Genomic DNA, 26196 nt, shown 5'->3' with positions numbered 1-26196 from the left:
CACACACACACACACACACACACACACACACACGCACACTCCGCCCATACTCTCAGCTCAATTTTTAAAAGTAAACGTTGGCGTGATGCCGGGCTGCATGTTTCCCTGCACCACAGGAAGCTCGATGCAGTTTCAAAATGTCAGTTACTGTCTCCCTCAGTGTGAACTAGATATCTGACTGCGCGCACACACACACACACACACAAACACACACACACAGAGCTGTTGTTGTGGCTTTCTATTTGCCTCTTGTTTTGCATGCTAGTATTTGTTTATTAGCCACCCTTAGCATGCTGCTGTATTTCACTTGCACATGATGTAAACAGAATGAAGAATGCAGCGTTGATAAAATTAGCTTTAGATAGGCTACCGTGTAAAATAATGTGATGTCGGCTGTACTTCGATGTTCCACACCGGAAATGTTCCCTGTCTTCCAGTCGGGAGCAGGGTGCCTAACTAGGCGACATTTGTGCTTCTAAGATCAAGTCAGCTATGTTCTAAATGTCCTTATTCTGGATAAATATTACAATTATCCTTTAATTCTGTTCACTTGACGATAGTGTCATGAAAGCTTGAAAAACATGGCCAGAGCTGGTGATAAAACAGCACACGATATTGTAAATCTTGATACATTGCAAAACTGTAAATAATAAAATATAAATTAATAGAAAAAAAAAAAATTAATAAATATCTTGAAATGTCTTACATAAAGAATTATTAAACCAATTTCTTTCAGCCATTTTAAGCTTTCTAGAAATAAGCAAAATTATATTTTTATAAAAAAATGGTAAAAATGTTTAGAAATAGGATTCATAATCTTATAACTGTTTTATGGTAATGTCAGGAAAAGTAATAGGTAAGTTTCCGTATATTTAATGTATTTTAACTTGCTAAAGTATCATTTTGCAGTGCTAAATGGTTAGTACTGGCACATATTTAATATCCAGCTCCATGATAACAGCTAAAATGTTAATAATTCTCAGTTATTTTGCTCAGTCATATGAAGATATAATATCGATATCGTGATGCCACAGTATGTTTTTCAGGAAAATATTTATGGATATCGTGATATCTTTTCACTGCATACTTTATTTTATTTTTTTTTAATACCAATTTTAGACTGGAAGCAGCTGATATAATGTAAAAATTGTGTATTTAAACTTTTCTCCTTAATTAATTAATTGAGTTAAGACTGGTGTTGGGTCACTTATGAGCGTTAATTTTTTTAATCGCTAATTGTTAAATATAGGTACAATTAGACAATAGACTGACACACAAGATGGATATTTTAAAATGGAGCAATGCACATCTAGCCATGAATTATCCCTTATGTGTGTGTGTGTGTGTGTGTGTGTGTGTGTGTGTGTGGGATCATGATTTAATGCACCAGTCAGTGAACACAGATATATGACATGCATTATCTATAATTTTATGTAAACTCACAAATTAGATTTAATTAACTGACAAATCTCTGATTTATGGTTCAATGTGCGGGCTGTTTATGCAGTTCTCAGTCCCTTATTCAGAATGCTCAATATTCAGCTGAGAAGTCATTTGTTTTTAAAGTTATCTGGATTAAATCTGCACATTGTTCCATAATAACCAAAAACCAGCAGCAGGTGAAGATATGGTGTACGCTGGGGAATTCCCCGTGCACAGCTCAGCGATGATGTACTTTCTTTTTTTGTCTTGTATTTTGGTGCAGCTTCCCCTCACAAAAACATGTAAATTTTTTGCTTTTGTTCTGTTATTTTTGGATCGCAGTAAGGCATAAAAGCTTGGACCATGTGCCGTATTCTTTCTTTCCTTCTTTCTGTCGCTGATTGTTAAAGGAATAAAACATACACAGTGTTACTCCGAAATCGTGGCATCTGCTGACGATGTTGGTTTATTATCATTTTTTCTTGACAGGAAAATGCTTTAAATATTACCATACTGGGACTGCTGTTGGACTGCAGTCTTCCCAAAGCACTCTATGCTCACCCACAGGTACTTCACTCACTCACACACACACACACACACACACATCACAGACGTCACTCACATCACTGTTTGATTTAGAGTGTTGGTGTTTAATAATGGAGAGTGTTGATGTTTGATGGAGAATGGCGTTGTGTTGGTGTTTAATAATGGAGAGTGTTGGTGTTTGATGGAGAGTGTTGATGTTTGATGGAGAATGGCGTTGTGTTGGTGTTTAATAATGGAGAGTATTGGTGTTTGATGGAGAGCGTTGGTGTTTGATGGAGAATGGCGTTGTGTTGGTGTTTAATAATGGAGAGTGTTGGTGTTTGATGGAGAGCGTTGGTGTTTGATGGAGAATGGCGTTGTGTCGGTGTTTAATAATGGTGAGTGTTGGGGTTTGATGGAGGATGTTGGTGTTTAATAATGGAGAGTGTTGGTGTTTGATGGAGAGCGTTGGTGTTTGATGGAGAATGGCGTTGTGTTGGTGTTTAATAATGGAGAGTGTTGGTGTTTGATGGAGAGCGTTGGTGTTTGATGGAGAATGGCGTTGTGTCGGTGTTTAATAATGGTGAGTGTTGGGGTTTGATGGAGGATGTTGGTGTTTAATAATGGAGAGTGTTGGTGTTTGATGGAGAGCGTTGGTGTTTGATGGAGAATGGCGTTGTGTTGGCGTTTAATAATGGAGAGTGTTGGGGTTTGATGGAGGATGTTGGTGTTTAATAATGGAGAGTGTTGGTGTTTGATGGAGAGCGTTGGTGTTTGATGGAGAATGGCGTTGTGTTGGTGTTTAATAATGGAGTGTGTTGGGGTTTGACAGAGGTTGTTGGTTTGTCAGAGAGTGTTTGTTTTTAATAATGAAGAATGTTGGTGTTTGATTAATCATGGTGCTTGACAATAGAGAATGTTGGTGTTTCATGGAGAATGGTGGTGTTTGATGATTATTGGTGGTGTTCGATAGAGAGCGTTGATGTTCGATAGAGAGTGTTGGTGTTTGATGGAGATTATTGACGTTTGAGGGTGATTGCGAGTCTTTAATAATGGAGAATGTTGGTGTTTGATGGAGAGCGTGGTGTTTAATAATGGAGAGTGTTGGTGTTTGATGGAGAGCGTTGGTGTTTGATGGAGAGCGTTAGTGTTTGATGGAGAGCGTTGGTGTTTGATGGAGAGCGTTGGTGTTTGATGGAGAATGGCATTTGATGGTGATTCCTAGTCTAATAATGGAGTGTGTTGGTGTTTGATGGAGAGTGTTGGTGTTTGGAGAGCGTTGGTGTTTGATGGAGAGCGTTGGTGTTTGATGGAGAGCGTTGGTGTTTGATGGAGAATGGCATTTGATGGTGATTCCTAGTGTAATAATGGAGTGTGTTGGTTTTTGATGGAGAATGTTGGTGTTCGATGGAGAATATTGGGCTTTGATGGTGTGCGTTCATGCTTGAAGGTGAATGTAGGTGTTTAACAATGGACAATATTGGTGTTTCCTGGTGAATGTTGGTCTTTTGATGGAAAATGTTGATTTTTCTTGGTGAATGTTGGTGTTTGCTGGAGAACATCTGTGTTTATTAATGTAGAATGTTGATGCTTGACTGTTGGTCTTTGGTGGACAATGTGGGTGTGTGTTAGAGAACAGTAGTCTTTTTTGTTGTGTTTTTGATGGAGAATATCTCAGTCTGTGCGTGTGAGTGCGTGCGTGTGTGTCTATCACCACTAACTGTTAATCATTTACAGTGCTTTATCCTCAGTACACTGATGCAGTGTAGAGATAATGTATAAATGTCTCTGCTTGGTGTTAATCTTTCGGCGCCCATTTTGGATCTTCACCCTGTTCCACACATTCTCACGTTATATACAGTTCAAGCTTATAGTCTTATTATTTCAGTAGTGCTGCCATTGCTTCTGTTAGGTTTTTACTAAATGTACTTAAAATTATGCTCCCTCTTAAAGGGAGAGCTTTACATGAGGAGCACTCAGCAAACACAGGGTTTTTAAATTCCTCGAAACACATGTTCTTTTATGAACTTGTGTGACTCGCCCGAGTGGAAACTTGGAGCTGCATTTTCTCCAAAAAAAACCCACCTCATTTGTTTTTGATTTGTTAAAGAACTCTTTCGTTGAATGCACTTGTAATAGAAATGGCATTTCTCACAGACATACAATCTCTTTCTGTCTTTCTTGTTGTTTTTTTCCAGTCTTTCTCCCTCTATTTTGTGTCTTTTTTTAAAAAAATATATCTGTTCCTTTCTTATCATCAATTTCTCTCCTTCTAATTTTCCTCTTTTGCTCAGGGCTCGTGTTTTGGAGCGGAGGATGAAGGACGTCTCTCTCTCCAGATCAGTCTGTCCGAGAGAGGTGAGAGGCCAGCTCACCTGGATAAACTGAAGCCCTACGTGCTGGAGAACATCATGGTGCTGCTTGTCCTGCCTCCACCAGGGGGCGTCGCTTGTACGTACCATCACAGTCTCACACCTTTAACATGCGCTAGACCATTTCCTCTTTCTATTTCTCCTTTATTCAGAACTGTTGGCCTTTGTAAGGGCTGATACTTTACAGTATCACTACATCACTTTAGCTTTCAGTAGTACAGCTTACCCAAAATGCAGTGTGATCTGATGTAGATTTTCAAAATCAAAACTAACTTGTGTGTTAGTCCTATTCAGTGTTGTTCTTACAAATTAGATCACTTAAAGAATGAGGTGGTTTATAGGCCTTCACTGATCCAGTCACCTTTCTCAGAAATCGCCTGGCCCGGTGCTGCCCTCATGTGGCACGTTGTGTTGTTATTTGTGTCTTAGGTTACATGTTGTTAGAGAGTAAATGTTGGTTTTGCTCATTTTTTCCCTCAGATCCAAAAATAGGAGTGTACATGCTGAACTCAGGGGTCAAACAGCTCTTTGTCAAGGTAACTGCACAAATAAAGAGGACATGGTTCAGTAAAATGGCAAAGTCAAGTAGGTTAATTATATCTGTTATAATTATATCACCATTTACTTATAGCTGAATATCTTTAGCTGTTACATTAGTAAAATCTAGCTGGTCCCCAGTAAGTGTTTGTTAGTTAAATAGTAGAACATGTACAGTAAAGTTCAGAGAAATAATTAGGCATTTAAAGAATAAAGGACATTTATTCTTAGCATGTTAATGCAAAGTCTTCATTAGGATTGGCCCCTTTTTTAAATTTAAAATTTTATTCTATTGTGTTTTAGTTTGTTTCATAACATGATGAATGTTAACTATTATTTATTTCAAAGAAATCAGTGTAGTTTAGTTCAAAGATATTTTAATTAGGTTTGATAACTGTTTTGGTTTGGTTTTTATGTGTAAATTATTTCACATCATTTCTCATTAGGGGTCGATCGAGTTTTTTGTTTTTTTTCTTCTTCTTCTTCTTCAGGGCTGATACTGATACTGATTATTAATAATCAAGAACACTGATAACTGATATTTGTGGCCAGTATTCCTTTACCATAAATTTGATGTTTGTAACTCTTACTCACAACTTATATTGAATGAAAATAATGTTTAATATTAGAACATTATAAAAAAAATAAATTGCTTTGAACAAAAACTGTGCGAAAAGTATACTGACGACAATCTTCATCTCAAGGTGTGTGTGCGAGAGTGAGTGAGCTACATTATATGACCAAGCGCATTGTGCTTTTTGTCAACTGCGTTGTTCGACTTCGAAATTTTCTTACCAATAACGCCGTTTTTAACACTAAATATGCTAAATATTTTAGGAAGCCCTGAGATAGTAGACACTAAGTGTAAGTGTTACTGTAGTATCTGAATTGAGACAGGAAGCAGGGATTGGAAAACAAGAGGCAAACAGGAAAGTGACAGTAGTGAACAATTTTAAAGGAAATGATTAAAACAACAGAAGATAAAAAGGGATGTGTTTTTATCTTTACAGGAAATCCAGATCTTGTCAAGGACAGACATCTCTGTAGAGATCAGCCACACGCCACTGAAAGCTTCCGCCAGTAACCTCACTCGGGTGGCCACGCTGTCCTGCAGACGTGAGTTCTTCACATATGTGGTCATTTAATGTGAAATTTTATCATGGGAACACAAACATTGTCTAAACACGCTTTCTAAATACGGAGCCTTCTCCCAGAGGTAGTGACTGTCTCATTTTAGGCACATTTCTAAATGCCATATATATTTTAACCTTCACCTATGTAGCACAGTGTTACTGATGGCTATATTTATTTATTTTTTTATTTAATTATCGCTGTATGTCGTCACACTCGTATATCATCTGTATAACTGGTCACCTGGGGTTTATTTTCAGCGCCTCACTTTGCATGTTCAGGTCACTGCCATGCTCGAATGAAGGGAAAGCTCAGGCTGGATGTGACTCAGCATGACTGGACGCTATTGTTTGCTTATTGTTTATTTTTTTGTTTACTTGGTTGATTGGACTTTTTGCTTGTGTGTTTTCAGGATCTTTATCGTCTCAAAGTAAAAAATGCACCAGTCAGATCAGTGTGCAGACGTTGGGCAACATCAGCGTGAACATGTTTCCCTGGCTACAGCACACAAACAGGTGAGACATACATCTCTCTGACTGTCTGAGAAACCTGTCTGTCTGTCTGTCTCTGTCTGTCTGTCTGTCTGCCTCTCTCCCTGCATGTCTGTATGTCTGTCCATTGATCTTTCTTTCTGTATGTATCTATTAATCTGTATATGTACATCTGTCAATTAAACTGTCTGTCTGTCTCTCTCCCTGCATCTCTGTCTGTCTGTATGTCTGTCCATTAATCTTTCTTTCTGTATGTATCTTTTACCTGTCTGTCTGTATGTATCTATTAATCTCTCTATTTGTACATCTGCCAGTTAAACTGTCTGTCTGTATGTTTGTCTGTCTGTCTGTTTCTGTCTCACTTCTATGTCTGTCAGTGTCTCTCCTTTTGTCTGTTTCTCTCTGTCTGTCTTTCTGTCTCTCTCTTTCTCTTTGCCTGTGTGTCTGTTTGTCTCTCTTACCTATAGTCCTGTCTGATTGTCTGCTTGCCTTTCTGTCCATCTCTGTTTCTGTCTGCCTTTGACTGTCCATCTGTCTGCGTTCATCTGTCTGTTCCTGTTCAACTGTCTGTCTGTGTGTCTGTCAGTGAAGTGCTAGTGTGCTTGCATGTCTGTCCATTTGTTTTTCTATCTCTTGTTTTGTCTGTCTGTCTTTCTGTCTCTGTCTGTTGGTCTGTGTTTGTCTGTCTGTCTGAATGATTAATCTGTCTGTTGATTTTTCTGTCTGTCTGTGCTTGTCCTGTGTTTTGATCTGTCTGTTTGACTATACTAGACCGCTCTGCCTGTATGTTGTTAAAGCTGAAGTCTCTCTCTCTCTCTCTCTCTCTCTCTCTCTCTCTCTCTCTCTCTCTCTCTCTCTCTCTCTCTCTCTGTAGGCTCAGTGATTCTGCTGGCTGGTTTCAGTTCATACAGAAGCAGAAAAGTGTGGATCAGGTTGAATTGTGGCTCACTAACCCGCTCCATCTGAGCTTCACCATCACCAACGTCTCCCTGAGCCAGCCTTCACCTCGGCTCTTTAAGGTAACAACAAATTTTAAACATTTGTTTACTTTGCTTTTACGTGAATCGTAAGCATGTCTTGCTATCTTAAATGGGTCTTAAATGGTGCACGCCTTAAACGTCTGTTGGTCAACTACAATCTGGAATGAAGTTCAGTGTTAAAATAAAACCCCACGCTTTTGTTTATTCCTCTGTAGTTAGTAAACGTCAGCAAGTCGGTGGGCGTGGCCAGTGGCTGCTGGAAGCTGCTGAAGCTCCACCTCCTCAACAAAACGTTGCCTGTCAACCTGGTTGCCGTGATAACAATCAGCACCAGCCTGGGCTTTTCGCTGGAGCTGCGTGTACACGCCTCCTCCACAGGGTCAAAGGTCAGGGTTTATTTCTATATATTATAATTAATACTAATATTAATAGTAGCACTAATCTGTCTGTCTCTCTGTTCAGAGGGGGGAGGTGGTGTTTGAAGGTGGTGGTGAGTGTGAACAGCTCTGTCCTCTCCGCCTCTCCAGAACCGGTGAGTTACGGAGGTCATCAGTTTCTGCTGTAATTATAATGACAGTCATTGCACAGTGTGAACACGTAAATCAATAAGTAGAATTGACGCCAGTGTAAAAGTGCTTTGTGTGTGTGTGTCTGTGTGACAGGGCGTTTTGATTGGCAGCAGTCTCTCCTCCCAGAGTCCTTTTCTTCCTTGTGGAAGACAGACAGCAGTTTGGCATCTGCGCTCTGCAGCCGCTGGCACCGTAGTAAAGAGCTCTCCTGCAGGTACACACACACACACACACACACACACACACATACACACACACACTGAGGTAAAGCCATTTTTATACATGCTACAGAGTACGCATAATTATGTTGTGCAGTATATACACACACACACACATATCACTCATACACACAGTAGTTCATTGTACTCTATCTGACTTTTGCATCATATAATACACGCTTCTTCTCTTTTTGTGGTGTGTGTGTGTGTGTGTGTGTGTGGGGGTGTGTGTGTGTGTGTGGGGGTGTGTGTGTGTGTGTATAGATGGCCCAGGCTTCCCACAGAACCTGCTACCACTTTAGATTTTGGAGCAACACCAGTCAACGAGAGCAAGGTATATATACACACACACACACACACACACACACACACACACGGCTCATCCTTCTTTCCTAAGTTTTAATCAGACATCAGTTTTCCCTGTGAAGTTACTGAAGAAGTTAAACTTTTCATATCTTTATATTTGTACTTGATTAAATAGTTTTAATCTTTATTTGTTTCCTCAGATTAAAAACTTCACTCTGAAAAACCCGACTGGTTCTGTGGTTTCGGTGGAGATCCGAACCCTTTCCTCATATCCAGCTCCCCTTGAAGCGTTAGATCTGCTCACCAAGTGGTACGTAATCACACATGCATGTTTTGCTCAAGACGCTTTTCTTTATTAATTAAAAAGCATAATTAATTGAAGTGATATTTGACAGAACATTTCCGTAAGGTTTATTCTGTTCTTAAAAAATGTATACTTTGCAGGTTTAACATCAGTCCTCTGTCAGTGAACATCACTACAGCTGAGTTTTCTCTGCTGCCGACCGATCAGAAGGTAACGCTTTTTATCTATCAGGCAGTATAACAGTTAAAATATCAACTGGACAAATGTAAGGCTTTTTTGTCAAGAGAAATAATTTGTTGAGAAATTTAATGACCAAAATGTCCACCCTGTATTCAGCTGAATTGGCGCTACGTGGCTAATGTCGTTAATAAGTAAGGGAAGTGCATAGCCTTCAGTTTAGCATCATCACACTCATTGCTAGTGATCCAGGAAAGAAGAGTAGTATACTAAATCTGGAGTATAAATGAAGTCTGCTGGTGTGGATGTGTTCAGACTCGGGAGGTTCACCGAAGCGGCAGCGTGCAGAGGATCGTACTGCAGCCGTGGGAGACGAGGAGTGTGTCCATAGCGTACACACCCACTGAACACAAACCTGTCACCTCCATTCTTCTCATCAGGTATGTCCTCGAGCACATTTATTTTATTTCAGCATTTCTGTCATCGTAGCTGCAATATTAGCATTCATAATTCAGATATGTGATGTCTATTCTAGAGTAGTAGTTTTTTTGGTATTTTTTTGGTACATTTTATTCCATTTTATTTTAATATGTTTGTTATTTTACTGACTGCACATGTGTGACTCCTCCTCTATGCTTTTCTCAGGAATAACTTGACGGTCTTTGACCTGGTTTTGGTGAAAGGATTCGGGGCGAAGGAGCTCCTGCGTGTGGGGGGGAAACTGCCTGGTCCTGGGGCGTCGCTGCGCTTTAACGTTCCTCAGTCCACCCTGATGGAGTGCAGAGATGGTGAGACTGCCTCTCAGACTGACGGAAATCAGGCCACTTATTAACTGTATTAGCACCTGGCGCAGTGCAGTGTGTTTGAATCTGCCATCTTGTGGCTGATGTGTCTCTCAGGTTTGCGCAGTCACCTCAGCAAGCCTCTGTTCGCCATCCAGAAGAGTTTTAAAGTGGAGAACGCAGGCGAGCTTCCTCTCACCGTCATGTCCATGAACATTAACGGCTATAAATGCCAGGGCTTCGGCTTCGAGGTGCTGCAGTGCCGCTCCTTCCGCGTCGACTACAACTCCTCCTCCGAGATCACCATCGCGTAAGTTTACACACGAGTTTGCAAAGTGACATCGTCAAAGAGGGCGGAGATATGCTTAATTTATTGAGCTAATCACTAACATGACAGGATTTCTGAGAGAAATCTTTTTAATTTAGAAATGTTTGTAGTCTTCACTTCTGGTACTAACTAGCTGACTAATGTGAGTCATATTCATAAATACTCCAAGTCTTTACTCCAAAAACTAGCCAGTTATGCCACGTAAGCTTAGCGTATAAGGATGAAGAAGGATTTGATGAGCATGTAATCATTATTTCACTGCTTAGCAATAAAACAGGATTACAGACTACAGAATATGTAAAAAGGACACACCCATTTGCCCCAGTGTATTCATGGTTTGTGGATCTTTCTCATATTGTTTCTTCTCTCTCTCGTTCACTCTCTCTCTCTTCCCAGGTTCACGCCAGACTTCACGTCATCATGGGTGATCAGAGATCTGACGTTAATAACGGAGCGCGGCTCTTCTTTCCCTTTCACCCTGAACGTCACTCTGCCACATCACATGCTGCCGCTGTGCGCTCAGGTCGTCCCCGGGCCCAGCTGGGAGGAGTCCTTCTGGGTCATCACACTCGTCTTCACCTGGTTAGAAGACACACACACACACACACACACACACACAGACACGCACCTTTTTTTACAGGTTAAAGTGTGTGTAACAATATGTTTCTCTCCTGCTGTGTGTTGTGTGATTAGCTTCTCTTTGGCCGGAGTGTGTCTCATGGCCTTCCATCAGGCTCAGTTCATCCTGAGAGAGTTCTCCACTCCAACTCCACGCAGCAACCATAACTCGAACCCCCGTGATACCAGCAGCCATAACACTCCCAACAGCACCAGGTAACACTCAGCACTCTGCTTTTTATCACACACACATACTCGCACCTTCTAATGACTGGTGGTTAAAAACGCCGCAATATTCCTCACACACCATGTGGTTATTGTGCAACGTTGTAATATAATCACTGTTTCTTCCCAACACACACCTACACAACACACACAGTGTACAACAAGAACAAACCAGTATCAGTAAACACACCACAGCAAAAAAGAGAGTTAAAAATGAAAATCTGTAAAAACATTTACTTACATATTATTATCTTAGTTAATTAAAATAATATTAGAAATATTATTTTAAAAGATTGATCAAATATTTAACGATATACTTAAATATGAATGTGTTTGTGTATGTGTTTTCTATATTGTTATGTGTATACATTTCTATGTGATTATTATATGTTCTATAAAATTTTAATAAAAAGTTATAGACGTAATTAGTATTTTACTTACTGCATTATATGTACTGCATTATTTTTCAATAAATAAATAAAAAATACATTTTAGTCCTTTTTGTTCTGAATGTGTTCAGTTAAACACTGAGAGTACTTTTTCCTCTCTGCATTGTCCATTTAAAAAACGTAATAGTGATTAAAAAAAATCGCTGTAAATTGTTTTAAAGTCTGTAGGCATCTTTGACATCTTTATTTTGTTTATTTCCTCCTGCAGTAAAGGCAAAGGCAGCTGCAAAAGTTACTCCGACACAAGCCACACCTCTGATAAAGGGAAAGGGCGGGGCTCCACGGCTTTAGCCAACGGGACGGCACGTTCCCAAACCTCCTCCAGGAAGAGCTCCGGAGGCTCCTCCCAGCCTCAGAAAAAACAAACACGAGTTTCATTCCTTTACAGATACAAAAGCAGCACTGCGGCTAACGCTAATACTGCTAATGCTAATCCTAACCCTCCAATGGATGAAGAGAGAGAGGAACAGATGTCCGACCCCGACCCTGATGTCTGTAATAACAACAATAACGATGATGCTTTAATTGAGTCAGTACTCCACGCGGAACAGAAAGAACAGATCAGGGAGGAAAAAACGATGCCAGGAGATATGTTTCCCATGGAAACGCTTCCTGGATTTCCTGAAAGCATCACAGCCAATCACGTGCCTCAGGCTCATGTGGATGTACAGGTGGAGAGCAGGTGCAGCCGAAGAAGAGATGAGGACAAAAGGGAAAACTTGGACACTGAGGTATGCAGATAGATCTTTATCTAATGTATCTCATAAACCAAAGGCAAAGCTTATAAAGCGCCCATGAAAACACACTCAGTGTGTTCTCTCTGTAAGTGTTTAATAACGGCTTTAATAAGTGTTTAAACCAAACGGAGTTATAAGATTCCTGTTAATACATTCAGCACATTCATGACTGGCTAATGGCTAACACCTGTTCCCGATCTTCTCGTGTCTAGCCAAGAGAGAGCGACAGCTCTCAGAAGAAGAGAGCAGAGAAGGACTCAGAGTTCACAGTGTCCACTTCCAGCACCAAGACGAAGAAAAACTCAGGAAAGAACCGCAGGAAGCCTGTCGAAACCGTACCAGGGTGAGTGGATTCACACACACGACTCCCAAAGCTGTCATCAGTAATCAAACACTAATCCAGTAAAGCATCCTGATATAAGAACATAACAGATAAGCAAAGAACAGCGTCCGTTAGTTTTGGGGTTATAGAAGCACGTCTGTGTAGGGAATCTCACGTTTGGCACAAATAGAAGGCCTTTTTTGCTTCATTAAAATTAAGAAAACACATTAACATTAATTTTGTTTGGTTGACAAACACACAGGCTTAAATGATTTGATCTCGGAATATGCTGCCATCTTATCTTGCTCTGTTTATTTCACTTTTAATTAAAACATTTCCGTAGCCTGTAAGTCACGTCATTTCTATGCAAATACACGTCATTTGGAACTATCCGCCTAGCTGAAACTGATTTCGTTCTTGTTGTCATAGTTACATATCAAATGCTATCAAGAGTATTGAACTCTGATTAAAGGTATTAGGATTAATTCAGTTTTCAGTTAGCGCACAAAATATAAGTTATGTGTTTGCTTTAAAAGTGTTAGCACTTACAGTTCTTAAGTTATTAGCAGTCCTGAGATTCAACCTCACTGCCTTCCAGAGAGCCACGATTGGACCTTTGAGTTACATAATAAACCCCGCCTTTATCCTGACTTAACCTTCATAACGTTATATTAATTCATATCGCTGATTAACTTACAGGCTCCCGGAGAGCAGCGCTATGATGATGACGGAGCTCGAGAGGGAACCCGAGTACAGAGAACCACGTAACATAGCTAGAACCCACAACCACTCGGCCAGCATGAAGCTGGAGATCCCCAAAGCAGCAGCGGTGGTGGAGAGTCCTCTTAAACAAAACGGTGAGGAAAGGCTTTACTCAGCATCATACAGTCAGTCTATGTCGCATTTTGTCACATAAAATTTATTTCTTGTTTTTTATGAGAAGGGTTTTATGTACATGCAGGTACAGGGAGTTATACTGTGTGTTGTGTGTGTGTTTTTGTTCAGGCGTGTGTTTGGCCAGACCTCGGCGGAAGGCCCCAGAGCGACGGCTTCAGTGGGAGTCAGGCTCGGATTCGGGCAGCTCGTCGGGCAGCGTCAGGGCCAGCAGGGGATCATGGGGCAGCTGGAGCAGTGTAGAGGGAGAGAAAGACCCCAGCAGAGCACGACAGAGTGAGACACACACACACACACACACACACACACACACACAAAACAGTACAGCCTAAAAAAGGCTGACCCAGACAAACACCACCACGATCACACAAGAAAGAGACGGACACACACACATAAAGAGAACTCAGTCTTTATATACATTTATAACTAACTTGAGACTATGTATAACAAACATGAAATAATTTAGACTCTCTCTCTCACACACGTGTATACACACACACACACACACACACTATTATATTTTAACTCTGCGTGCCTTTGACATAGCCAGAGTTTATTTCAGCTATTTAAATGAAGATATAAATTGTATATGTGTAAGTTTGTGAATGTGTATGTGATTGTTTAGTACGTGTGACTGTATATGAGTGTGTATTAGAATATCATAAATACAAATACATGTGTGTTGGAACTGTGTGTTAGCTAAAGTGTGTGTGTGTGTGTGTGTGTGTGTGTGTGTGTGTCCTCCCTGTTCTGTACCATAATTGTACCATGTGTTTATTTCAGGAGATCCAGTACAGTACAACACGTACACAAGCGACCGTGATTGTTACCCACCAGTACACAGCACCTTTAAAACTCAAAGGTAAAAGAAACATGAACCAGGAAATGTGCCATTATTTATATGTGCTTTATTTAAAAGTGAGACGCATCGATTCATCTAAATCGCTGTGTGAAGAGATCTCTGAATCTCCTGCTCACGCATTACACTTTATTTCTAATGACATATATTTTACATTTCATATTTTCCTGTAAATGAGCAGCGTGTTAATGTTGTGTGTTACAGCATGAACAATCTGTACATGAACCCTGAAACTCCTGCTCTCTCTCCAAGCTTCGCCGACATAGCTGCAGGTGTGGACAGAAGCTCTGGTGAGCGCTAATTGTCCAAAAGTGCTTTTTCGGCAGCCGTGTAGATGATAATGAAAAGCGATGACAAATACTGATTCATAAACTCCAAGAAGTATTTAACCGATACTGAACGGTGTTGTGTCCTCAGACGCGGGTGGTGCATACATGCCTGAGGAGACGTGGTCCGCTCCTTCTGTTCCTCTGACCAATGGGTTCAGGTACAACATGCCAGAACCACGCAGCACCTACAATCAGAACACCAACTCCAACTCCAACTCCAACCCCTTCACCGGGTATGGCACACACACACACACACTCAGTTATCATGCTTTATGGTATGACTGAATGGATATGTAAATAGATAAAAGGACACAACTCTGTAGATGGGTAGATATGCAGAGAGGTGGATGGACTGATGGATGGTTGGATATGGATGGATATAAATAGGCAGATGGATGGGTGGATGGATGTAAATAGATATGTGCTTGAATGATATAAAGAGAGATGTGATGGTTGGATGGAAAGATGGATGGATGCTGGTTGGATGGATAGGTGATAGCTGGAAGAGTGGATGGATGCTAGTTCGATGGATGGATGCTGGTTGGACGGTAGTTGAACAGATGGCTGGGTAAATAGATGTGTAATAAATGGGTTGATGGATGGATGCTTGTTGGAAGGATGGATGGATAGATGGATTCTAGATGGATGGATGGTAGTTTAACGGATGGATGCTTGTTAGTTGGATGGATACTGGATGGATGGAGGAATGGAAGGATGCTAGTTGAATGGATGGATGGTGGTTTGATAGAAGGATGTAAACAAGTTTGAGGTGGATGGATGTTGGTTGGATGAATAGAGGGATGGATGTTAGTTGGATGGATGGATGATGGATAGATGCAAGTTGGATTGATGGTTCTGGATGAATGAGTGGATGGATGATGGATGGATTTGTTTATGGTTTGTGTGTGTGTGTGATGTTATTATCTGCTCTTTCTAGAAGTTTCTTGTGGAATAACGCAGCCAGTCAGTGCAGCAACCCGTATTCCTACTGCCCCCCAAATAACTACATGCTGTCAGGTAAAAGTCTCTCTCTCTCTCTCTCTCTCTCTCTCTCTCTTTATTTCTCTATCGTACATCAATCATTCTGTTAGAAAAGGAACCGAATATTTCATAATGCTTTGTTTTGTCCATCTAAGGGAACGGAAGTTACCAGAACAGCTTCCCGTGCCGTGAAACTCAAACGCAGGCCAGCTGGAGTGAGGAAACACCACACGAGGTCACTTCCTCTTGGGACATGACCAGCTGTGTGGGCAACAAGGTGAGCTTCCAGAATATTCCACTGTTCTGAATGATGCCCAATCTGTAGGTCACCTTCTCAATCATAATATCCTAATTTACCCTTTATTTATATATCATATCCATAAACCACGCCCTAATTTAACCCAGATGTTGCGATAGTGAGAAAATGAAATGAAAGTATTCAGTTATCCAAGATCCAATCTTAGAATTTATATTTCTCTCTTTTTCTCTCTCTCTCTCTCTCTCTCAGCCGTATTTCTCAGGCACCCGGAGTCTGTCTCCGATCTCCTCCAGTCTGTTCGGTTCTATCTGGACTCCTCAGAGCGAGCCGTATCAGAGCCACTTCCACACCGAGCGCTCTGTGCCAGTCTCTCCAGTGTCTCCCTTCACTCCAGAGCCACCTCCCTCTAAGCACTTCTCCAGCTTCAACCCGTTCGGCCCCCACATGAACCTGGACATCTGGAACAACTCGGCCTCGAACCGCAGCTCCAACTCTCAACTCTCCAACGACTCGGGCTACTGCGCAGACGTGTGACTGAGCAGGCCCAGAGCTCCGCCCACCGCATAAGGAAAAACGACGAAAACAAACATAAGAATGTGGTTTTATTGATGACGGAGGAAAAAATGTGAATGTTCTTTTCTTTTCTGTTTTATGTTCCATTTTTTCCTCGACACGATTCTGTTTGTGCAAAATTTAAGCTTTTTGTTGTATATTTTTCTAGATGTTTTGCAAACTTGGCCATGAAAAATAAAAAAAAAAAAGTTTTGTACTAGGCTTGTCCTCATTGTCCTCATTTAAAAATACATAAGTTATCTCGGGAATATCTTTTCTTTTCCTAGTGTTTGAGTTTATTCCCCAAGTCCTTCTACACATTTTTTATGTTTGCGCATGTCAATGAGCTAAAAATCTCAAACGTTTATCATTTCTGTGGCTTGCTGCATGATGTGCACAAGTGATGATTTCATGCAGGTGTTAACTATGGAAGAGTAAAAAGTGGCATGAACGCCTTGAAGAGAAAGAAAGTATTTTCGGGGGCATGAGCATCTGATGTTGAAGTGGACTAACTCTGAAAAATCCTTCTCTTGAACAGGTAGCTGAACATCCTGCTGGAAAATCTGCCGCAAATCACACCATATTGAGTATATAGTGCGCTAGCAATGACATTTTGTCATTTTTAAAATATGAAAGCGAGGTGTAGAAAATCCAGCACACCCCTAGTATCCCACAGTGTAGATTAAGGGATGCAAACCGCCCACGATTCAGTTTGTAATGAATGGGGAGTAGAGTTAGTGTTGAACATGTGATGGTAAGTGTTATAGTGTCATAAAATACAAGTGCCTGAGGAGGGGGCGGGGCATAGGGTAATCCTATGATTAACATTTTAAAGCTCATAAAAATAGACAACATTTGAAGTACATGGTTATATTTAGCTTTATATATCTATACTATCTATTACCTATAATACATCTATTTTTATCTATAAATTTTTCACTTTAATATCGTTTCGTAAGAGAAAGAGATGCATTCATGTGCAAACTCTTAAATTCTTCATCAAAGAAAAATGTTAATGTGGATTTTTAGAAACCTCAGTAAATAATTTTAATAACATACACTCTACGACCAAAAGTATGTGTACTCCTGACCATCACACCCATATGTGCTTGATGAACATGTTATTCACTTTCCACCAGATTTTGGAGTGTGGCTGTGGGGATTTGTGTTCATTCAGCTACAAGAGCATTAGTGAGGTCAGGTGCTGATGTTGGATGAGGAGGCCTGGAGTGCAGTCAGCGTTCCGGTTCCAGACACTCGAGCTCCTCCCCCCCAACCTTAACACACCATCCCTGCGTCCCAGTTCGCCTACTTACACTATGCACTAAAAGTATGTACTCTTTTTGTGAAGGACAGCGTACATACTTTTGAGTGTGTAGCAAAATAATATGCAGGTACTGGGACATACTAACTAACAGGTCATGTACCCGAAGAGAACGTTGTTGCCTAGTAACGCACACCGTCACCGCAAACAACGCGTCACTGTAAACAAACTCTTTGTTGCATTTAGCTTTTCTTCATTCATTATTCCTGATATCATTTATACTATATCATTTAATTTACCATTCCCTTGATTTATATTTCCACATTTCATTTACACCTCTCTAAAATGCGTCCTTGAATTCGGCGAATCAAACCATCACAAAACTCCTCCTCCTCCCTCGCTCAAGGAATTGTGGGTAATATTACCTGAAAAAGTGTCCACTTCGAAAATAGTAGACCATCCGGGTACCTTCGGGAAACTCATTTCAATATACTACGGTTTGGGACACACTAGTTCTAATCTCGGATACTATTTAGGACGGAATGTAGGCGAATTGAGACGCAGGACATGTCTTTATGGAGCTTGCTTTGTGCACAGGGGCATTGTCATGCTGGAACAGCTTTGGTCCTCTTAGTTCCAGTGAAGGGAAATTGTTAAAGCTAAAGCATACACAGACTTTATAGATAATTGTGTGCTTCTAAATTTGTGATAACAGTTTGGAGAAGAACCGCATATGGGTGTGATGGTCAGGTGTCCACATTCCACATACTTTTGGCCATATAGTGTTTGTTTTATTTATTTATTTATTTATTTATTTATTTATTTATTTATTTATTTAAACAGTTGTGCCTGTACTCTGTACTGTACACTCCCAGAATTGGACGCTAGGTGGATAATGGCGAACGAGCTATAATCACACGAAGAAGAGGGAGGGAGGGAGGGAGGGAGAGGGAGAGAGAGGGAGAGAGAGAGAGAGAGAGAGAGAGAGAGAGAGAGAGAGAGAGAGAGAGAGAGAGAGAGAGAGAGAGAGAGAGAGAGAGAGAGAGAGAGACCTCAGCGCGTCCCGGAAGTAGAAAACAATCACTTCCGGAGTGTTGTGTTTTTCTGTGTGCGGTGTGATTTCCCTTTATTTTAGCTAAAAGTTACTGAGTAGAAGAAGGAAAACAGCATCAAACATGACGGAGGTTTGTCATTTCTTACTTCTGAGTGTGTTTTCTTGCCATTTTTAAACATGTTTTAGTGAGTTATAGCACTAGGCTTTAGCAGGCTAGCTCTGTTAGCTAAGCTCATGCTGGGAGAACAGTAACGCAGCGCGCGCTGGAAATGCCTTACACTAGGAGTATATAAAAGAGTTTAGTGTATTAATATAGACTAAAAATGATTATTCAACTACAATCGGAGCGTATATTTTTGTATTATCTGTTCTGTTGAACCTGCATTCATGCACATTATTTGCTCATAGGTTTGTTAGTGAGCTGTTTTTAACTCGGAGTCTGTAAAAAAAACAAACAAACAAATAAACACTCTATTCTGGCTGGATCAGTTTTACAGACAGAGCTGGGCTTATGTGATTATTACAGATATAACTACTGGTAATGTAGGGTGGTATAGATTTCCCAAAGTGCTGTAGTGAAAAAGAGCTCTGTGCTTTGTATGGAAAGACTCCAGGGAGTCTCACTCTTTTGGATAATCTGCTAAAAATGAAACAAATAATAAGCCAAGATAAAAAAATCCTGAGCAATAATATAAGACACTTCAGAATGGAGTGTAATTATTACAGCAGCAGGATGTGATACACTGCAAAAGTCTCAGGTGCCCTATTTTTTAAAGTATAAATTCTGTTATATATGTTTAGTTTATGACTTCTGCATTATCGAGTCAGTACAAAAGCATATTAGATTTCCAAACATCACTTTTCTGGAAAAAATGAAATGTATGAAGGCCGTGGGGTTTTGTTGAAAAGGAAGAATGTCGGAAGTATGATGGACAAAGTCTCCAGAAGAACTGAGGCAGATTCTCTAACATGCTCAATAAACTTACCAGCTAATTTCCTTATAAAAATGCACCTGAGACTACTATTCAAAAAAAAAAAAAAGAAGCACAAATGGTCATCACATCAAATATTGACTTTGTTTGGTTTATTACTGTTTACTTTTTTAATTTAGAGATGTTTAATTTAATTATTTTTTAAGGCGTCTTTGCTTTACAGCATTTTTTTTGCATGTGTCTAAGACTTCAGCACACTACTGTACACTCCTGGGCAAAAAAAATGGCAAAAATATTAAGCTTTTAATGGTCTTAATCAATTAGGAAATTAGCAAAAATTAAACAAATAAATAAGGGAAGATAGTATGGGATAGCTTTCCCCTTTGATTTCTTTAAATGTTTAAGCCTTGTGGCTCTTGATGGACTGCAGCAGGTGTGGCAGTTAACCAAATAATGACGAATCTTTTAAGAGGAAAAAAAAAAAAACATCCCAGAAAATGCATTTTGGAAAATTTTGTACACCCAGACATGTGTTAACTAGAATTTTACATCAAACATTTTAATAATAATCATGATTTTACCTTTGCAGACAAGAAAACTATTTAAATGAATTTCCCTGTTTCTAGCTTTTCCCCAAACAGTTCACTACAGCAAAAAGTAAACCAGCAAATGGTGGCACAGGAGCTCTCAGGAGTGCATTTGTTTCGTTCTTGCTCATTTTCTGAACAGTGATTTGTTGTTAAGACCATTAAAAGCTTAACTCCTCAGGAGTGTATATGTGTGGAAATCTCATCCTGTCTCTTTACTTTGTGTTTCCCATCACATTCAGGAGGTGCAGAAGCACTCGGTGCACACGCTGGTCTTCAGATCTCTTAAGCGAAGCCATGACATGTTTGTGTCCGATCACGCCAAGCAGGTCTCTCTGGATGAGGAGAGGTGGGTTTAATAACAGCACTGACGCCGGGTTTTATTAAAATATTCAGTTTACGCACTGAGCAAGTTTTATGCACGTATTCATATTTATTTTACCAAATAACAGACTTCATATATGATTGATGTGTGTGTGTGTGTGCTTTTGTTTTGCAGTCATAAGCTGAAGATGTCTGCTAAGCTGAGGGCGGAGTACGGCCCGGTGTTGCACATGCCCGTCCTCAAAGAAGGGAAAAGCAAAGTGGCTCCAAATGCGTTGGATCTGTACGACAGCTCGGGTTACACGTCAGCCGGTGAGCACAAATATTCTTACCTCCTTAACACAAACACGCAGCACGACTTAACTGTCTGCAATCTGATCATCAGGTTTGTGTAAATCTGTAAAGGCACAATGACGGAGACAGGAAGTTCTGAAATTAATTAGCATAATTGTGCAATTTTGTGAAACTGGTGAATTGTTTGTTTTCTGCAATTTGATACCAATAACCTGTATATAATTTAATTATGCAACTATTTATTATTTAATAGGAATTAAAGATTGAACATGATTTGATGAACATCTAATAACATTTAAAAAGAAATCAGTTTTGCGTATCGTATTTTCAGTATTATAAGTTACACCACAGTGTAAAATGCAAAATATTATACTTTTTTAAGTGCTTTAAATGACCACAATTTTTGTCCCACCTCAAAAACCGCACTTCGCACCCTCTATTGGTGTAAGTGTAGTTTAGTTTTTGTCCTGTTAGTCTTTGTCTTAATCTGTCTGTCATGTTTGGGAAGTCTGTGTAAGGTTAAAAAGTCAATATGCAGCAAAGCGTTTTTGTTCAGTCAGTGTGCTGTGTCGTTGCTGGTGTAGAGTGTCTATCATAAACACGCTAGCAAACAGTAGTGTTACAAAGAGTCATTCTGTATTTTTGCAGAGAGTGATCCGGAGTACCTCATCACAGGAACACACCCGTACCCATCTGCCCCAGGTACGTTCTGAGCACTGATGCTAATGGCTAAGCCTTACAGTGTAATGTCATGCATTAACCTAACGCAGTGTGTTAATGATGTTCAGGAGTTGCCCTCACTGCTGACACTCAGCTGCAGAAGATGCCCAGCGAAGCCGCAGTTCACTCCATGGCACTGGCTCTGCCTCCGTCTCAAGCAAGGTACACACACACTCCTCAGGAAATACTCCCTGTGGGTGGAAAGCCTACTTTGTCTTACTATTGTGTGTGTGTTTGCATTGCAGGCAGGACATGGCTCGAACTGCAGCGAGTGTCGGAGATATCCACAGACACGCCGGAGCAGCGGAGCGATCCCAGCCACCACAACACACACTGGTGAGCAGACCGCGTTTATTTCCTCGTCTATAATTTATCCAATTAAGATGCACACATGGGCAACATAAATTTAAAATAATGCTTAGGATTCTTCACTTTGACGCGACTTCTTTCTGTTTGTGTGCAGGCATTAATGGAAGCGGGAGGGACGAAGAATTCTGCGCTGATTCCTCGAAAAGCTCCAACGATGCCCAAACCACAGTGGCACCCACCATGGAAACTCTACCGGGTAAGGAGAGAGAGAGAGAGAGAGAGAGAGCTTTGAGTTGATGACAGTCTAAAACGTACATCTTTTGTGATTTAAACTGTTAAACAAAGTAGTAGTGTAGGATGTACTTCAGAGATTTTGATATTATTGATAATATGAATGTCTGTGACAAAAAGCACTTTTAAAATTTCCTCTTGAATCCTTATGCAGCAATTGTGTGTTTCTTATGCACGTGTGTGTGTGTGTGTGTGTGTGTGTGTGTGTGTGTGTGTGATGCAGGTGATCAGTGGCCATCTCGGCTGGGTCAGGTGTTTAGCAGTGGAGCCTGGAAACCAGTGGTTTGTTACTGGATCTGCAGACAGGACCATAAAGGTGTGGATAATGAATCATAATATAAATTTTTTTTTTAAAAAACACATGGCGGGTGTGGAATTTATTTAAAAAAGAAAAAAAGTTAAAGGTCAAGACTTGAGCTTATACCTTGAAAAGCCTCTAAGTGAATTTATTTTGGGTGCTACATGGATATAGGAATGCCATCGCTAAGGAAATTACCTATTATTGGTAGTTAGAGAATGAGAGTCTGAAGGTGTTAACATTACGTTCCTAAGTTTTCTAACTGCATCGGTTTTACAACGATCGACAGGGGAGGAAAAAAAATCATAATCTAACGCACGGTGTGTGGAATTACAGAAAGTTAAGTTACAGAGAATAAAGCCCAAGATGTTCACATTAATGTTTTAAGTGCTCGTTTAGTGATTGGGTTAGAATTAGGGCTGTCCAGTTTTTTAAATACTTTTTATTGTCAATTTAGTGTTAAGCTTTGTCTGTAGAGTGTAACATAATAACATTGTACATACTAACTTGTGCTCTGTACACCAAATGGAATAGAAAAAAAAGTGTCTTTGGGATATTATATGCATGTAATACTATGTCTAGGATCACTTATTTTTATATATTATGTAAAATCATATGTTCTACATTTAAGCAACACAGGATTTTGGAGATGTGTGTTATATTAGGCTTCTTAAGCATTCAAGATATTTAAACAGGGAAGGATGGATAATGCTGACTGCGAGATTGAGAGGGTGTATGTGTTTGTTTGTTTGTGTGTGTGTGTGTGTGTGTGTGTGTGTGTGTGTGTGTGTTTAGATCTGGGATCTGGCGAGTGGGAAGCTGAAGCTCTCTCTAACAGGTCACATCAGTACAGTAAGAGGAGTGGCCGTGAGCTCACGCAGCCCGTATCTGTTCTCCTGTGGAGAGGACAAACAGGTCAAGTGCTGGGATCTGGAGTACAACAAGGTACACACACACACACACACACACACAGTAGGTATGATGGGCAGGGGCAGATACTTAACGTCAAACACTGCAGCTCCCACATGATGTAACTCAGCTGTGAGAAAACAGTAATGGATACGTGACCTCTATTGTCAATAACCATTTCTGCAGGTTATCCGTCACTACCATGGTCACCTGAGTGCTGTTTACGACCTGGACCTCCATCCCACCATCGACGTCCTGGTGACGTGCAGTCGTGATGCTACAGCCAGAGTGAGTCTCACACACACACACACACACACACACACGCCCCTAACATCATTAATGAGAGTCTGAATGTGAAACGAGGTATTAATATGAGAAAAGCATATTCTTTTAACAGAATATTAATATAGACTGTCGTTTGTGTGTTTTGTAGGTTTGGGACGTTAGAACCAAAGCTAATGTCCACACTCTGACGGGTCACACCAACACGGTCGCCACGGTGAAGTGTCAGAGCGTCGAGCCTCAGATAATCACAGGTGAACACGTACTTCCCTTTTTACATACGTCTCATTTAGTACGATTAGGTGGCTGTTTGTGTTCAAATGAATAAATACAGAATGTACAGCGGGGATATATGACGATAGCCTATCGAGATTGTGATACATTATGTCACAATATGTATCACTTGTATTGGATATGTTTTTAGAATTTTTTAGTACAGTTTTAATTTTTACAGAATACTGTGTGAAAGATTCCCAGATGAAATCTGCAATAATAACAATTTTTCCACGGGTCTTTTGGCTATTGTAGAACCGGTTTCCACTGCAAAACTGCTTTGGTTCTGGTACTAAAATGGCTAAGAGTTGCAGGTCCCAGTTATATGACTGCCTTTAAGGATAAATTATATGTAAAGACACAGAGATTGAATGATAAAGTAGAAATACATAAAGCTTTCACTTAAAGTGGTGAAGAGTGAAGCGTCTTGTTTAAAAACCGGTTCTTGGGTGTTCATTTGGACCTGGATTATAAACCACACATGCTTCAGTACAGTTTGTATTAGACTACACTACAGACATTTAAGTTTTTGTACTCATTAAACTGGTTGTGTTTGTTGCTGTGGTGTTACAGGTAGTCACGACACCACCATCAGACTCTGGGATCTGATCGCTGGGAAGACGAGAGCCACGCTGACCAATCACAAGAAATCTGTGCGAGCGGTGGTGCTGCATCCGCGACAGTAAGCATAGTGTTTCACAATTTCATTTTTGGCTGTTAGTTTAAACACAGAAACACAGATAGATTAATGACAATATTATCTGTTTACTAATATTAGTAAAATAGCCAGATTTTCACAATTACCACTGTGTGGAAATGATTTATCTAAGCAAAAACATCATGAATGAATTATTTACAGCTATTATTGTTGGACAGCTTGTGCATGAGGTGCTGTAACTCCTTTCCTTCCTGTTTAATGTAGATACACATTTGCCTCGGGATCTCCAGACAACATCAAACAGTGGAAATTTCCAGATGGGAACTTCATCCAGAATCTGTCGGGACACAACGCCATCATTAACACGCTCGCAGTGAACTCGGATGGAGTTTTGGTTTCTGGAGGTTAACACATTTTTTTTTTTTTTGGCTTGTATTGAGACATTGAATTATGCACAATCATCTCAGGAATGGAAAAATATCATTTATAACATCTTTTCCCTCCTTCTTTGCCTCCCTGTTCAGCCGATAATGGTACGATCCACCTGTGGGACTGGAGGACGGGGTATAATTTCCAGCGGATCCACGCGGCCGTGCAGCCTGGGTCTCTGGACAGCGAGTCGGGGATTTTCTCCTGCGTGTTCGATCACTCCGAGAGCCGCCTGATCACAGCCGAGGCGGACAAAACCATCAAAGTGTACAAGGAGGATGACATGGCGGTGAGGAAGCTCTTCATTTATTTAGCATTATAAGCATTTTGTTTAATATACCACATAAAAATCACCTTAATACAAGCCAGTCACTGACAGAGTATAGGACAAAATAAAATATATAGATACAAAACCATCACACGTTACAAAACACAAAACATTCTCAGCCTTAATGGCCATTTTAAGCATTTTAATGATGTGTTTTAAATATTAACACATTTTGTCATGAAAGCCTAAAAACTTGTGGCGTTATAATTATATTTTATTAAAAATCTCTTTAAGATGCAAATCATATTTATCTAATCTTATCTGCTTATTAGGCTGCTAATTATTTTTATCTTTGTGTTTCAGACGGAGGAAACCCACCCTGTCAACTGGAAGCCAGAGATTCTCAAGAGAAAAAGATTTTAAAGTCTTCAACATTGTATTTTATTATCTTTCGTTAATGTTTTTTACACCACCACACCTTGCAATTTCTTCTCCCATGAACATCACTGAGGAATGTTGCAGTAATGTTTAATTGACAGCTCTTGGTCTCTTGCTGCAGAATCTTTTTTTGTTATTGATTTATTAATCAGTGGTAGTGATGGAAATGGAAATAAAAGATTTTTTTAACAATGAGCTACTCTAAAAACTGTTATACGCAGTTGAACGTGGTTCAAATGTGAAACAAAAAGGCTTTCTTACTGTTTGTAAATAAGTTTTGCTTGCATCAGCATTCATAAGTCAGTTTTTTTTCTCCTAAGGAAGCCCATTAAAGCTCAATTTGCAAGGAGTTAAGATTGAGTTTGCTGATTTCTTTATCATGAATGCAGCATTTTTGTAGAATAAAGAAAAACAAAGCACTGTCCACTGCTGGTATAAATCAGATCTGAGTTTTTCAGATGTTTACAGTTCACAGACTGTCATTACCAACCATGAAAGA

The 26196-nt window shown here is 40.1% G+C and overlaps 2 protein-coding genes across 2 annotated transcripts in view; both read left to right on the top strand.

Annotated features, from left to right (window-relative positions):
* Window positions 1-16584, top strand: part of tmem131l (transmembrane 131 like) — a 42804-nt gene extending 26220 nt beyond the window's left edge. Inside the window, exons 8-34 of the mRNA XM_026943050.3 lie at window positions 1912-1989; window positions 4242-4398; window positions 4800-4855; window positions 5867-5972; window positions 6400-6502; window positions 7353-7497; window positions 7674-7844; window positions 7921-7990; window positions 8121-8241; window positions 8510-8579; window positions 8752-8861; window positions 8996-9065; window positions 9348-9472; window positions 9678-9820; window positions 9932-10124; window positions 10539-10724; window positions 10836-10976; window positions 11643-12165; window positions 12384-12514; window positions 13193-13350; window positions 13499-13663; window positions 14171-14249; window positions 14451-14536; window positions 14664-14808; window positions 15513-15592; window positions 15712-15833; window positions 16065-16584. Of these exons, the coding sequence (XP_026798851.2) occupies window positions 1912-1989; window positions 4242-4398; window positions 4800-4855; window positions 5867-5972; window positions 6400-6502; window positions 7353-7497; window positions 7674-7844; window positions 7921-7990; window positions 8121-8241; window positions 8510-8579; window positions 8752-8861; window positions 8996-9065; window positions 9348-9472; window positions 9678-9820; window positions 9932-10124; window positions 10539-10724; window positions 10836-10976; window positions 11643-12165; window positions 12384-12514; window positions 13193-13350; window positions 13499-13663; window positions 14171-14249; window positions 14451-14536; window positions 14664-14808; window positions 15513-15592; window positions 15712-15833; window positions 16065-16349 (3819 nt within the window). The 3' untranslated portion in view covers window positions 16350-16584. The remainder of the gene's footprint in view (window positions 1-1911; window positions 1990-4241; window positions 4399-4799; window positions 4856-5866; window positions 5973-6399; window positions 6503-7352; window positions 7498-7673; window positions 7845-7920; window positions 7991-8120; window positions 8242-8509; window positions 8580-8751; window positions 8862-8995; window positions 9066-9347; window positions 9473-9677; window positions 9821-9931; window positions 10125-10538; window positions 10725-10835; window positions 10977-11642; window positions 12166-12383; window positions 12515-13192; window positions 13351-13498; window positions 13664-14170; window positions 14250-14450; window positions 14537-14663; window positions 14809-15512; window positions 15593-15711; window positions 15834-16064) is intronic.
* A 2077-nt stretch (window positions 16585-18661) lies between these two features.
* On the top strand, window positions 18662-26046 carry plrg1 (pleiotropic regulator 1). The gene is made up of 15 exons (XM_026942883.3): window positions 18662-18815; window positions 20447-20553; window positions 20704-20840; window positions 21471-21524; window positions 21611-21704; window positions 21788-21878; window positions 22006-22107; window positions 22366-22458; window positions 23236-23385; window positions 23536-23637; window positions 23783-23885; window positions 24478-24586; window positions 24827-24966; window positions 25087-25280; window positions 25623-26046. Exons 1-15 carry the CDS (start codon window positions 18807-18809, stop codon window positions 25680-25682), a joined length of 1545 nt encoding a protein of 514 aa, XP_026798684.1. The 5' UTR covers window positions 18662-18806; the 3' UTR covers window positions 25683-26046.
* The last annotated feature ends 150 nt before the right edge of the window (window positions 26047-26196 follow it).

The sequence above is a fragment of the Pangasianodon hypophthalmus genome, chromosome 28 (assembly GCF_027358585.1).
Source record: "Pangasianodon hypophthalmus isolate fPanHyp1 chromosome 28, fPanHyp1.pri, whole genome shotgun sequence".
NCBI classification, from domain to species: domain Eukaryota; kingdom Metazoa; phylum Chordata; class Actinopteri; order Siluriformes; family Pangasiidae; genus Pangasianodon; species Pangasianodon hypophthalmus.
This window is presented reverse-complemented; position numbering and strand designations above follow the sequence as displayed.

Coding starts and splice junctions, on each gene's coding strand:
- plrg1 (XM_026942883.3), top strand. Junction 20,554..20,703: donor GTCTCTCTGGATGAGGAGAG/GTGGGTTTAATA, acceptor TTTGTTTTGCAG/TCATAAGCTGAAGATGTCTG. Junction 21,705..21,787: donor CTGCCTCCGTCTCAAGCAAG/GTACACACACAC, acceptor TTTGCATTGCAG/GCAGGACATGGCTCGAACTG.